At 65.2% G+C, this 14,057-nt stretch overlaps 1 protein-coding gene across 7 annotated transcripts in view; it reads right to left on the bottom strand.

Moving 5' to 3' along the window:
• The window catches only part of TSNARE1 (t-SNARE domain containing 1), an 84,353-nt gene that overhangs the window by 4,422 nt on the left and 65,874 nt on the right, over positions 1–14,057 (bottom strand). For 4 of the 7 annotated variants that reach the window (XR_007135374.1, XM_047783134.1, XM_047783136.1 and 1 more), the window contains exons 12-14: positions 4,869–4,941; positions 3,207–3,665; positions 192–274 (exon numbers count right to left, since the gene is read on the bottom strand). Coding sequence is in view for 6 of the 7 variants with exons in the window: in XM_047783134.1 (XP_047639090.1) it covers positions 192–274; positions 3,207–3,665; positions 4,869–4,941 (615 nt within the window). In the remaining variant the exon portion in view is untranslated. The remainder of the gene's footprint in view (positions 1–191; positions 275–3,206; positions 3,666–4,868; positions 4,942–14,057) is intronic. The other 3 variants (XM_047783138.1, XM_047783140.1, XM_047783137.1) reach the window with 2 other exon arrangements.

Genomic DNA, 14,057 nt, shown 5'->3' with positions numbered 1-14,057 from the left:
GGTGGGCGCTGTCTCTGCTGTGCCCTCGACAGGCGTGCAGACTAGGGGGAGGCGGTGCCAACCACCCTAGGCCCGCAGTCCCCGCAGCCCCTGCCTCTCCCTCCCCCACAGCATCCCCTGGACAGGCAGGCCCCTCCCAGGCGCGGGCAGCGGGGGGGGGGGCTGCAGGCTGTCCCCTCGCACTGACTTACTTGGTGCCGGCTGGCCCCAGCCAGGAGCTCGCTGGCCGCCTCTGCGTGCGAGGACGCAGCCTCAAGGCCGGCTTCAATACTATCTGCAAATCAAGACAACAGAAGCAATTACAGAGTGGGGACCCCGAGGCCACCCGAGGGCGACCCCGGGAGCCCAGGCTTGCGGGCGTGGGGAGGGCGGGCACAGCATCTGCCCTGCTGGTGGGCACTCGGAGGCCTGAGCGGGGAGACCAGCCTCCCGTGGAGCAGAGGCTGGGCACCGGTCCCCCGCCCAGCGCGGGCAGTGGCCGGCCCGAGCTTCAGCACAGAGAGCCTGGACGTGGCCCTCGGCCGGCAGCAGCCGACGTGGGAAAGGGTGCGAGCCTGGCTCTGCTGGGAATCTGCACCGCGGGGGCGACTCCGCACTTAGGGATCCTTCCTGGCCCTGCCAGGGCCGCAGGGCTCTGCCGGAGGACATGCGGGGCAGTGGTGAGTTAGAACAGTGGCCCTGGACCCCAGCAGGAACTGGGTTTGAAGCCAGGTGGGATCCCAGGACAACTCTGTATACTGTTTCCTCATCTACCAACAGGAAGACCCCGGCACTGCCCAGACGAGCGGGCGAGTGACGTCTGCCACGGGCAAGGCCCTCGGCACAGGCCAGCTACGGCCACTGCGGCTGACGCGTCAGACACAAACACGCTTTGAGTAAATTCTCCCATGAAGAGAACGTGCTCCGGGTTCATGCATTTTGGTGAGAACCCTGGCAGCAGAAATGGCTAAATTCATGCATCTCCCTGGAACACCGCACACCTGCGTACCACCCGGGCCTGAGGCACCGAAGGTTCCCGTTACGGCAGATGCCACCTGGGCACAGCGTCCCCTCGGTCCTGTGGGTGTGCTCCAGGGGGCATCTTCCTGCGTTCCCTGCCCCACGGTCTGAGTCCGGCCCCTCCACAGGGACCCCGTTAGGAGAGGATGTGGCAGCCCCTCCTGAAGCTGGGGCGCCCCCACTTCTCCCTGCGTGCAGTGCTGCCCACCCCCCGGAAGACCAGAGCTGCCCACGGCCTGTCACATGGAGGGCACTGCCTCCCCAGCCAGCCCTGGCAGAAGAGGGGAAGGAGGGCGGACAGCAGCCTGATCTGTCCGTTCACAGCTGCCCCGAGGCAGGACCCACCCTGTTTCCTCACCCCACCCCTGTCACCACCACCTTACAGGAACAGGAACCACCTGTGCCCCAGACCCAGTGGGCAGAGGGCAGGCCACATCCCATCACAGAAGATGGCAGAGAGGCAGGAACAGTGCCCTGTACAGGGGAGGGCAGCAGTGTGGGGCCGGCAGGGTGCTGGGGTCCCACGCCCAGCTGGTTCTTTCTCTGACCCACAACCACGTGCGTGGGGACCCGCCCCCAGACCCGTACGGGGGCGCCCACAGCACAGCCAGCAGTGGGGAGAAGCCCGAGCTCTGCAGCCCAGGCAGCCCTGGGGCCCTGCACTCTGCCCACCGGCTGCCCTCAGCCCTGCAGCGGCACTTGCCCTGCGGCCTGACCCTGCCCGAGCCCCAGGGCGACCCGGAGGGAGAAGCACCCCCCCCAAAGAAGGCACTGCAGCCACTTCCTCACCTGGTCTCTGCCCCACCAGGGCGGCCCTGCACCACCCTCTCTCAGTTGTCCAACAAACCTCGCTGTGTCAGCACTGGGCCCCTCCCAGGAGCTCACAGCACCAAGGGACAGTCAGCTGGCCGCCCTGATGGAGGAGAGCCGGGGAGCCGTGGGGTCCAGGAGAGGGGGCACTGGCCCAGCAGGGTGGGTGGGTACGTCTGGGCTGGGCTGGGCCTCAAGAGGGAAGCTGCGGAGCCACGCACCACGCACAGGGCCCACCAGGGCAGACCCGCCGGCTCCTGCCTCCCTCCAGGGCTGGGGACTTGTGGGACGGGTCCGAGCACAGAGCCACACCCATGCCACCCATGCCAGGTCCCGTCGGCCCTCACGGCGTGTCCACACTGCAGCAGCCCCGACTCAGGCCTGGCTCTGCTGAAGGAGAGCAAGCGGCCTCTCCTGGACTAGCAGGCAGGCCCTGACCCAGCCCAGGATCCAGGCCCATGACCGAGTCCTGCCCAGGGTCCAGGCCCACGACCGAGTCCCGCCCAGGGCACGGCTGTGTCCTGGGTCCTTGTGCATCCGGGTGGGTCCAGGCTCACTCTGTGCAGACCCCCCACTAGAAAGTCTGCTGGGGCCTCCGCTGGGGACGTCTGTGCCCCGGCTTCTCCCCACAAGGCTGAGTCCTGCTGTCCAATCTGTGGCCCTCAGGAGGGGGCTGGTCCTGCTTCCGGCTTCATCCCCAAAGTCCGTCCCGCGGCTCCCGGAAGGAGGCAGAGGAGGGCCCAGGGGCTCCGCTTCAGCAGGTGGAGCCGCCGTGACAAACGGACAGTGGGCGAGGGCGCTCCCGACGGACATTCAGTGGCGTCTTGAGGAGGAGGACGAGGACGAGGACGAGGAGAGGGCAGGAGGCGGCGCTGGAGGCGGCAGAGACGGCCCAGCCAAGCACCCAAGGCTTCCTCACCAGGCACAGAACCTCCCGCCAAGGTGGGCCCTGCCGGGGGCTCCGGGCTCACCACGTGCTGGGAAGCTAAGAGCCCAGACCCCCGGCCTGGTCTGGGGGCTGAGCAGCCCGGGGAGGAGGACCCCCACGATGAGGGCACATTGCGGGGACAGGAGAGGCCCCCCCCACCCAAGACAGGGCATGGCGGGGGCTGGGGGTGAGCTGAGCTGGGCGCTGGCGGAGGAAAGGATGCCTGGCTCCCACGCACGGGATTCAGCCGGACCTCAGCTGCTCCAGAGGCAGCGGGTGGGGCCCCCCAGACGGACCCCGCGCCCGGGGCCAGGGCGGGCCTGTCTCTGAGCCGCAGCTCCCTCAGGCGCCCCCACCCCGGTCTGGAGCCTCAGCTCCCCGTCTGGACGCAGAGGGGCCACGGCGCCCCCGGGGGCCTGGCTCTCGGTGGTCGCACGTCGCGGCTCCACGGGCTGGGGGGGCCACTTACTTGGCAGGGGCTCGGGGGCCCGGCCCTCGCCTGGGGGGCCCGGGGCCGCGAAGGTCTCGGCCACCATGCGCTCGACGGGTGTGAGGACGGGGCCCGGGGCGCGGGGGCGCTCGGCCAGCTTCCTGCGCACCGCCCCGCGCAGGTCCCGCCACTTGTGCTTGACGTCGCCCAGGTCTCGGCGGCAGTAGCCCAGCGCGTTCACCGCCTGCAGGATCTTGCTCCACACGCGGTGCTTCCGGGCGGGCGGGCCCCGCAGCGCCCCAAACAGCAGCGGGTAGTGGCGCGTCACCCTCCGCACCAGCACCTCGGTCTCCTGGGGGCTGAAGTTGGGCTTCCGCGTCTTGGTGCGGCAGTGGGAGCCCGGCCGCAGGGGCGCGCAGCCCGGCCCGGGCAGCAGGGCCGCCACGGCCGGCTCGGGGCTGGAGCTGCGCCGGCCCGTGGCCTCGCTGCCGCTGGACCCTGGAAAGGCACCGGGGGCTGAGGGGCGGGCCGAGCTGCCGGGCGGCTGGCAGCAGGCAGCCCGGGGGGCGGAGAGCAGAGCACCCCGCCCCACAGCCATCCTCCTGGAAACAGCCGCACCAGCTGCCCTGGTCCCCAGGTGCCACCTCCCCCGCAGGGCCCCGAGCACAGTCAGGGCAGGTCGGCCCTGGCCACCTCCCCACCCTGGAGACGCCGTCACTGGGTCCGAGTGACCGTCTGGATGACACAAAGCATTCTGTACACCACGTCCCGAGACGGAGACGAAGGGTCCGGCGAGAGGGGCCCCACGGGCGGCCCAGCTCAGAGCGGCCCAGGCCGAGGAGCCCAGGCCGGCAGACAGGTAAGGAGCAGGCCTCGGCTAGTGTCACGGACCAAAGCCTGCGGGCACTGCGGCCCGACCCTCTCTGGGCTCCCTTCCCCGGGGGGGGGGGGTCTCCCCTCTCTGGGCTCCCTCCCCCACAGCAGGAGCAGGACTCCATGGAGGCGCAGCACAGAGGCCCGAGAGGCAGGAGACTTATTCTCGGCCCCCGGGGGCCCCTGGGGAGGCCACGGCTCCATGAGGAACCTGGTGGAGAGATTGAGTGGGTGGGCGGGTGAGCCCCAGGATCCTGCTGGGAGCTGGTGGCCACGTGGCTCTGGGCACCAGGAGATGCCTCACTGTCCCAGGAAGAGGGCTGCAAGTCCCTACCCTGCATCCCAGGGCACCCGGGAAGCAGCAGGAAAAGCCAGAGGCCATGGGGTGTGGGCGGCTGGGGCGGAGACCCTCACAGGGAGGGAACGTGGACGCAGCAGGGACACCGGCTCCTCCTGAGCAGCCCCGTCCCGTCCCCACCACACACATCTCCTGGAAAGCGGCTGACATGGAGCCCTCAGCACAGCACCCCGAGGCGGCTCCCGGCAGTGCCCACCCGCCTCCCACCCAGGACCACCTGTCCTCATCCTGGGGAGTCCTTGCTGGGGAGGAAGGCCCCGGGGGGTGGGGGCTTGCAAGCCGGGACTCTTCAGTGGGTGGAACGGGCAGGCCCCCTCCTGGGTGAGCCTCCCATGCCCCGGGCTTCCTGAGGGTCTGCGGGACCCCTGAGGAGATGGGGAGGGAGGGGAGCCCCTCCAGAACTGGCCTGGCCTCGCCTCTGCCCACACCTGGGAGGGAGGGGGTGCTCGCTGGGTGCTGGGGGTACCCACCAATGACATCTCCTTGCTCGGACACCATGGAGGCCAAGTCCTTGATAATCTGGTTCACGTCCAACAGGTCGCTCTGTGGAAACGAGATGGCAGCCATTAGGTCTCTGGAAGCTGCAGGTGCAGAGGTCAAGGTGTGGCCATCGGGATGAAAAGGGAGAGCCAGGAGCCAGAAACAAGCACACCGTCACCTCGCAAGTCAGAGACAGGACTGGGCTCTGTTATGCTGTCTCCTGACCCCAAGGCCAAATCCCGCTACGAGTGGTCCAGGGCCTTGTGCTCCCTCAGTGGGTACAGAAGGCCCAGGGTCAGCTTCTGGAAGGGCGCAGTGCAGGGCTGTGTCCCCAGCCCTGTCCTGCAGGCCTGACTGGAGGAGGAAGAGGCGGCCCAGAGCAGGGGGCTCCGTCTGCGCTTCCCACAGACCGTGAGTCCTACAGACATCTCACTCCTCGCTTCCTCCGAGGGCGTCCTTGGCAGAAGAGCCCACCTCTTCCTCTCTGTATACCTGGCACCTAGTCTGGGCCAGCACACCTGGGTGGGTGGTGGGTGGATAAACAGATGGACGTGTGGATGGTGGATGGATGGAAGGATGGTGGACAGATGGATGGATGGATGGATGGATGGAAGGATGAGTAAGGGGATGGACAGAGGGATGGAAGGATGAGTAGGAGGATGTGACGGATGGGTGGGTGGATGAGCAGATGGATGGATGGACGGTAGATGGATAATGGATGGCGGATGGATGGCAGACAGGTGGGTGGGTGGATGGCGGATGGATGGTAGACAGGTGGGTGGGTGGGTGGCGGATGGATGGCAGACAGGTGGGTGGGTGGGTGGCGGATGGATGGCGGATGGAGAGGTGGACGGATGGATGGTAGACGGGTGGGTGGGTGGATGGCGGATGGATGGCAGACAGGTGGGTGGGTGGGTGGTGGATGGATGGCAGACAGGTGGGTGGGTGGGTGGTGGATGGATGGCGGATGGAGAGGTGGACGGATGGATGGCAGACAGGTGGGTGGGTGGATGGCGGATGGATGGCAGACAGGTGGGTGGGTGGGTGGCGGATGGATGGCGGATGGAGAGGTGGACGGATGGATGCCTGGGGCTGTGCTAGGGGGCACATCACACATGGCTACCTTCACACCTGGGAGCACCAGTGAGGGGAGGTCACAGCACCCCTCGGACAGTGGAGGTTTTGGGGGCTCAAGATGATGCATGACCCTGAGACCTCTCAGAGAGGGGGCGGGCTGGGGTTGGCACCAATGTCTGCTGACTTGAAGCCCTCTCCCTTCTTGGTTTTTTGTTTGTTTGTTTGTTTTTTGTCTTTTTTTAAGGGCTGCACCTGGGGCATATGGAGTTTCCCAGGCTAGGGGTCAAATCAGAGTTGTATCCACCAGCCTCCGCCACTGCCATAGCAACAGCAATGCAGGATCCGAGCCGCATCTGCGACCTATACCATAGCTCACAGCAACACCGGATCCTTAACTCACGGAGCGAGGCTGGGGATCAAACCTGCATCCTCAGGGATGCTAGTCAGATTCATTCCGCTGAGCCGAGACAGGAACTCCTGAAGCGCTCCCTTCCTGACTGCCACCCTGCAGCAAGCGGCTCCTCCACCTGCCAGCCAGGTGACCCTGGGCAAAGCTGTTCACCTCGGAGCCAGGTTCCCTCACCTACCAAGGAGCAAGTCCGAACCTCCTCCCTCAGTGCCCGGGGCATGGCTGAAGCCAGAGGGGAGACTCCCTCATGCCTGTGGGGGGCGCACCTGCCCCCCAGCCCACACCCTGCAGCTCCTCCAGACTCCAGGCTGATTTTCACAACGGTCACTTCACCCCACTGCGAGATATTACAGGGAGATTCATTTCCTTTTTAGGAGTGTTCTGGGAAATGAGGCAATTAGCATGACCTTAAACCGACATATACCATCAAATGCAATTCAATTCCTGGCTCACACGCGGCGGAGGCGGCGGCTCTCTGCGGGAAAGGGGCCCACGGCCGGGAAGGTGCTGGTGAGTGTGGGGCCTCAAGTGGGTGCTGGGTAGCCCTGGGCCTGGACCCATTTCTGGGATCTGCATCCCCAAGGCCTTCCCCGGGTGAGGCCTCCGGCGGGGAGGCCAAGCTTAGGCTTCGCCCTAAGGTCCAGACACCAAGGTCACACATGACAGCTGCGGGCTCGCCGGGCCCACCGCCTCAGACTTGCAGGCTCCTGCCCCAAGCCCATGAGACACTGGGCACCGACCGTGACCTCAGCCATTGAGCTTGCCCAGGAGTGCCATGGACAGAAGCATCTACCGACAAGGCTGGCCTGGAGGCCCTGGGCCTGGCCTGGGGTGGACTCGGCCTCGGGGACTCAGGCTTTTCCAGGGCAGCCCGCCTCCCCCTGCTGTGTGCTGGTGCCCCCACTGCACGGACCGGGCAGACGGGGAAACCCAGTCCCCAGGGGCTGAGGGACCCTCTCCAGGACAGGAGGCCAGGAAATACTGGAATCAGCATTCACAGCCCCCTGGCCCCACCTCTCCGGGTCCCCATGGGGAGTGGTGACCCCCTGTGGTCAGCACACCCGGTCAGCACCTGGGGACAGCAGGCTCCTTCCAGAGAGGCCACGTGCCACAGCTGCAGGCGCCTCCAGACTCATGTGCGAGCATCTCTTCCCAGGGGCACACGGCCAGAGCCTCGGCAAAGGAGGGCAGGGAGGGTGACGCTAACCAGGAGCCCCGTGCCCCCGAGGCCCAGGGCCCCGGCTGCCTGCCAGGCGGGGTGAAGCAAGAGCCGCTGAATGTGGCCGTGGCCTGGCCTTGGCGGGGACATGGGAGTGGGTGTTTCCCGCCTAGAGCAGCAGTAATCCCAAAATCCAGGACAGCCTGGATGGCGCAGGGGTCCCCAGTCCAGCTCACGTTCTAGGCTTCTGGGAGGCGCCCTTGGAGCAGCAGCAGCCAAGGCAATTCTCCAGCTGCTGCAAACACGGGGACCTGCTGCAACCAGCTGGACACACCACCATCCGCACGGGAGCCTGGCTCCTCCCCACACCACGTCCCGTAGCAAACAGCCCTCAGAATGCAGTCAGCGCCGTCACCGGCCTGGCCGTCTCAGGCTGAGGGTGCACCCAGGCCCTGCCACCCTCCCGCCACACCTGCAACACCTGCCAGGATGCACATGGGTCTGTGGGGAGCCAGGTGGGTCGCTGCCGGGGTGCAGTCCACTCCCGGCTGGACCAGCAGAGAGGTGACCAGGAGTGGCAACCATCAGGCCCAGGGCGTGAGCTGAGATACCCAGGTGCCCACGTGGGCCTGGTCCCCAGAGCACCAGGGACACTACAGCGGCACAGACGTGGGGCCTCACACCGGTGAACCACCCAGGACAGAGCCCCCAGGGGACTCGCATCCCAGCCTCCCGAAGCTCGCCCTGGGGCCACCTCTGGGGGCCTCCATTCAGGGGCCTCTTGGAAGTGACCTGACCTTTGACACAGACCCCCTTCTTCCTGTCCCGCCTCCCTTTTTTTTTTTTAATTTGTGTACTTTAATTTATTTTATGGTTCATCTTCTGGGGTGCACAAATAATTTTAAGACTCTGAAAAGTCCTGCAAACTCAGGTTGAGCGTCTGCAGCTGACAAGTATTCATTGAAGATGGTGGGCTTCTCTCTGGGAAAGTCGACGCTGTGCAGGCTGAGACGGTGGCGTCGCCAAGGTCCTTGTTCCACGCTTCCAAGGTGTGAGGGCTCATGCTGCACTTCTCTCTTCAAGGACTCAGTGAGGGCAGATCATCTCCCTGGCAGGCGTGCTATGCATGTTCTGGCTTCAGTTCTCGGGTAGAACCCAGGGCTGCCTCTTTTGCCGGAGCTGTTAGGTCACTTCCTGAGTATCCGCTGATGAATCCAGCAAGTTGGGCTGGTTGTTTTCGGGTCGGTGGGCTTCCTTGTTTACATCATAGGAGTTTTTGTGGGTTTGGGTGGGGTTTTTTTGTCATTTTAGGGCTGCACCTGCGGCATATGGAGGCTCCCAGGCTAGGGGTCAAATCAGAGCTACAGCTGCCGGCCTACACCCCAGCCACAGCAGCACCAGATCCAAGCTGCAGCTGCAACCTACACCACAGCTCACGGCCCCGCCGGATCCTTCACCCACTGAGCAAGGCCAGGGATTGAACCTGCATCCTCATGGGTGCTAGTCAGATTCGTTTCCGCTGAGCCACGACAGGAACTCCCATAATAGAGTTTTAATAAAAAAGTCATGTGTCCTCATTTGGCAAGGACGCATAAGCCCGCTGGATGAAAGCCTGAGAAGAGCCCAAGGAGCTCCTGTGGCCTCTTAGTGGCACCCATCACAAGCACTCTGTCGTCTCCAGCAGACGCTTCGCCATCCCGCTCCGCGACAAACGCAGTTTCCAGGGTCTACTAGCATCGCGCTCTCCTTCTCGTCTCTCACACCAAAGGCTACCAGCTTCGTCGGTCACAATGACGGGAGGCTGAAGTTCTCGAGCCACAGCAAAACGCGCTCCCCCCGACCTTCCTCCTCCTCCTCCACATTTTGAAGTTCAATCTGCAGCCCTTACATCAGAGAAGGTGGCGTGGGCCTCCGCGGGGGCCGCTGCAGCCGCGCTGTTCTCCCGCTTCCAGGCGGGCCGAGAAGGAGGACCACCCTCTGGCAGGAGCGCTGAGCCCTGAGAACCAACCGCTCGGAGAAGGCGGACCTCGGCGGGGCTCGCCCGCAGCTCTCGCCCCGTTAGAGCAGCCGCGTTAAACGGCTGCCCCCCCGCCCGCCACTTCGCCCGCTGTGAGGTCCGCCAGGTCGCGGTCCCCACTCCTAGAAGTCTCCACGCCGCTCTTCTTCCGGGCAGCGGCTGTAGGTGGGAGGTTGCCTCGCCCCGCTTGTCTTTGGCACGAGCGGCAGCTGCAGGAGCGGGCCCCTGTCGCACTCCGGACACCGTGGATAAAGCACCGCAGCCAGGCGCTCGGGGGGGGGGCCTCCAAGACCTCTGCACCCAGTTTCCATAACCGCTTTCGGACGACGCAGTGAGCGACTAGGGGGCGTCAAGGGGTCTCTTCTTCTCGGCACAGCTCACTCCACTTTCTGCCTGGAGATGCCAGGTTGGGACTCTCATGACAGACGTCCCTTTGTGACTTGGAAAACTGCAAAACGGTGGCAGCTTCTCAAATAGCTGGAAACGGTCCTTGGCCGCGACCAGGTGCGTCGTCGTCTGAGCGTGAAGGCGTCTGGCCCTTTCCCGCTGGCCGCCTCGTCCTGTGGCTCCAACAGCGAGTCCCTCCTCTGGTTCAGCATCTCCCTTCCACCACCCACAGCTCGATCCTTGAGTCCGACCTCCTCGGCCACGCGCAGGGCACTCAGATGTACGCGAAGGCCTGTCTGTGGCAGGCTCATTCTCATTCGGCCTCCCCGCCTGGCACCGCTGCCCGGGACGAGGCTGAGGCCGGGACTGGCGCAGCCCAGGAGCTGCTCTTGGAGACCAGGCGGGCGTGGGAGAAGCCCCGGCAGAGCCGCACGAAGAGCAGCGCCGGTGGAAAGCGACCGGACGCAGCCGCGCGAAGCCTACGACCAGCGGACAGGCAGCGGCCTCCTTTCAGGACGCTGAGACTCCGACCTACTCGGACGCCTCTCGGCCGACGGTCCAGCGGACTCTCGGGGGCAAGGCCAGCCCCACCTTCGCCCTCGGCAGACCCCACGACCCTCTGGCTGTTCAGCCACGAGTAGGCATCACCCTCGGGAGGGGAAGCTGGGCTGGGCTCCTGGCCACACCCTCTGTGGTCCAGAAACTGCCCTCCCTCCACAGAGACCCCCGCCCCACGTGAGTCAGCGCCCACTCTCCCAGGACGAGGCCAGACCCAGGCCCCTAACCCCCCTGTGCCTCTCACACCCCGACCCGTGGGGACAAAAGGCGCAGCGGCCAAGCTGGAGCTCAGCGCCTCTGCCCCCACCTGGGCCCCCGCAGACGCCCCGGCCAGCGCCCCTCCAGTGCCACTCACCCTTCCTGCGGAAGAGAACCCCACTTCCCCGACCCCAAGGCGCTCACACAGCTCAGTCGCTCGAGAGCCCCCAGCCCCAGAACAACGCTTGTAAGGCCTCTCCCTGCTCAGAAAACACGGAAGCCATGCTGGGGACAAGGGGTGAGAGCGGCCGCAGTACCCTGTGCCCCAGCCAGTCTCCGCCGGGCACAGGGGAACGAGGAGGGGGCGCTGTCCGAGCACCAGGCTGACCCATGGGCACACGTGCGGCCTGACCCTGACTGAGGTCACGCCAACCTCGGGGTCCCCAGAGGGCACCCTCCACACAGACAAGACTGCAGGGAGAGGGTGGCAGGCAAGCCTGGGGCCACAGGTCCTCCTGGATCCACAGGTGGCAGCCTCCTAGAGGACCTAAGAACAGGCCCGACTGGCTCCAAGGGCTGCTCACGGCATGGGGGCCCCAGGATCCCAGCACTCAGCCAAATCAGCCTGTGGGCTCACAGCGCCCGGCCCCCCAGAGACGGTCTGGGGCAGGAGCCCACCAGACTCTGCGAAGCAGAGCAGACGTGGCTGGATGCCAGGGTTCTGGTCCCACCCCCAGCCCCAGGCCCCCTGCCCAGGCTTGTGCCCTCCCTCCCTCCAAAACCACGGCAGGTGCTGGGGTGCGGGTGTCGCGGGGAGGCCTGATGATGGGCCAGGAGGGAGGGGCCGGGGGAGGGGCAGCACACAGAGCAGATGCAGGCGACTGGCATGACTGAGGGTCCTGGACCGGCCTTGGCTCCCAACAGAGCCAAGGGCAGAAGGGACTCGGCCCCCAGGCAGGTTCAGGGGGACGCACCAGAGATCCCCCCCAGGAGCTGGGGCCTTGGTCCCAGGGTACAGGGTCAAGGCTGGGCTGGTCACGAGGGGCCAGGAGCCCAGGAGCCCCCAGAACTTCTGTAGGAGGGAGCCCCAGCTGCGGTGCATGAGGGCGGCTGGCACTGGAGCTGTGTGCCCAGGCGTGGGCACCAGAGAGCGGGAGAGACGCTAAAAACACCTTAACTCAGTAAATGTTTAAATCAGGCAATTATTTTCCTGACTGCTTCTAAAACTAGAGCTCATTAAAAGCCCTCACAGATCCTTCTCTCTTGTCTCACTGGTGCTATGGAACCACCATCCTGCACAGGACATGACAAAACCCCGGCGTGTCGTGTGTTGTGTTGCGTGTGTGTGTGTGTGTTGCGTGTGTGTTCCCTCCACTTTTAAGAACGAACAGCAGGAAAATTCCGCTGCATTTTCCTCTATCATGAAACCTCGTCTCACAATTAGGATCTTGGCAACCATCCCCCTACAGAGACGACTGTTCCCGTTAACGGAATAGCCAACTTTACTTATTGACGTATTCACGGATTTATAGCTAGATACTGGCCAGACCAACCACCGCCCTGCGTCACGGCTACACGATGCCAGCTACAGGGAAGGCGGCTGGGCCCCGCGGGCTCTGCTAGGCCTGGAGGCCCCTCCTAGGCCCCTCCTCACCCCAGTCTCCTCCCTCCCAGCCTGCCAGGTAGCCATGGCAACCGAGCAGCTGGTGACTCCACACCTGGGTCAGGTGATCTAACAGCTCAGGAGGGGAGCAGGGAGCACGGCTCGCAGGTGAGATCAGGTGAGACGGGCTTGGCAGACACGCAGTCCACGGCCAGGGCAGGTCTGGCCGGGAGCCGACAGGTGACTCTGGGCCAGCCCAGTCAGCCCAGCTGGTGCCTGGCAAGCCCACGACGTGCAGGCAATGGCTGGGGGCATGTGCCATCTCTTTCGACCTACCCCCTACCCCCTGGGGAGACCGGGTACCACCCTGCCCTGCAGGCAGGAAGAGCCACCTCAACCAGAGCTGAGTGACCAGTGACCGGCCGTGGGCGGGCAGAGCTGGGCTCCTGGACTCCGCCGCTGCCCCGATGGGGTGCCCTGCCGCCTCCTCCTCATCTGGCGAACAGGTGTCAGAACGTCGCCGTCAGCACGGCCTGGGCCCCCGTCCCAGCTCCGCCACACGCAAGCTGCGTGGCCCGGCCAAGTGACAGGACTCCTCCTAGCCCCTACTCCATCTCTGGTAAAACTGGAACATGGGGCGCTCACTCTCACAGGGCTTTCGTGTGGGCTGACGAGAAGATGCACATAAATAAAGACAGAGCGCTCTTCTTACTCCTGCATCTTGGTGGCGGCCCAACGCGGACAGCTTCTCATCCGTTCACTCGCCCCCCATCCCCGTCCATCCCTCCCCCGTCCCCCCACTATACCATCCTCACCACCCATCCATCCATCTGCTCCAGAGACAGTCACCGAGTCCCCAGAGTGTCCCTCGCCCTCTGGGACGCCAGGAACACAGCAGTGACGAAACAGACGTCACTGTCTCCGTGGGGCTTATGCCCTCCTGGAGGAAGAGCCACGGCAAGAGAGTTAACTAAACCGCACGTCAGCCAGTGCAGAGGGCAACTGACAGTGCAGATAGGGAGCCTCGGGGTCAAAACCTGAGGATAAAAGGACCTGAGCTGCCGGGGTGTCTGAAGAACGAGCTTTCAGGATCGGGAACCAGCGCAGGGGAGCCGGACGCCCTGGCAGGCGAGGAGGCCAGGCGGCTGGGGGGAGGGCTGGGGAGGCCAGGGGCCAGGAAGCGGCCCGGGAGCGTGGCAGCGGCACCTCCCTGAGACGGCCACCCAAGTACCCCATCCCACATGCTCTTCCTGCAAGGTGACCCGGCACTCCTCCACCTAGAGGGGGGGACCGTGGCACCTCCCCGGGGCCTGGACAGGCCTTCCTCACGGCCTGACCCAACACTGTGACAGAGGACAAGCTGCATGGCTTCTGGGGCTAGATCACTAAACATCCCTGGCTTCTCCGGGTCACGAAGCCCCCTGGGCCACAGTCACGTCAACATCCGGGCCCCCAGCCCAGCCTCGGCAGCACCCGTCCAGCGGGTCCGGGGGAGGGGCACCCAGCACAGCCCCGCCCCTCCCTCAGCCTGGCACTTCAGGTCGGAGTCCCGCCGGGCAGTTAAACTCCTCAGCTGCATTTCCACCTTTTGGCCAACAAACGCCTGTCACATTCCAGGTAACGCTGGTATCGTGGTGCCCACTTTACAAATAAGCCCACCGAGGCTTCCGGAAGAGACCCCTTCAGCTTCCCATGCCAGGCAGTGGCACGGCTGGGCCTGGGCCCCGGGGCCAGATGCCCACTTTCCCTCTGCAGCCAGGAGGCACCCGAG

This window comes from Phacochoerus africanus, chromosome 6 (genome assembly GCF_016906955.1).
Source record: "Phacochoerus africanus isolate WHEZ1 chromosome 6, ROS_Pafr_v1, whole genome shotgun sequence".
Taxonomy (NCBI): Eukaryota; Metazoa; Chordata; class Mammalia; order Artiodactyla; family Suidae; genus Phacochoerus; species Phacochoerus africanus.
Note: the sequence above shows the minus strand (reverse complement) of the source record. Positions and strands in the feature narration are given on the sequence as shown.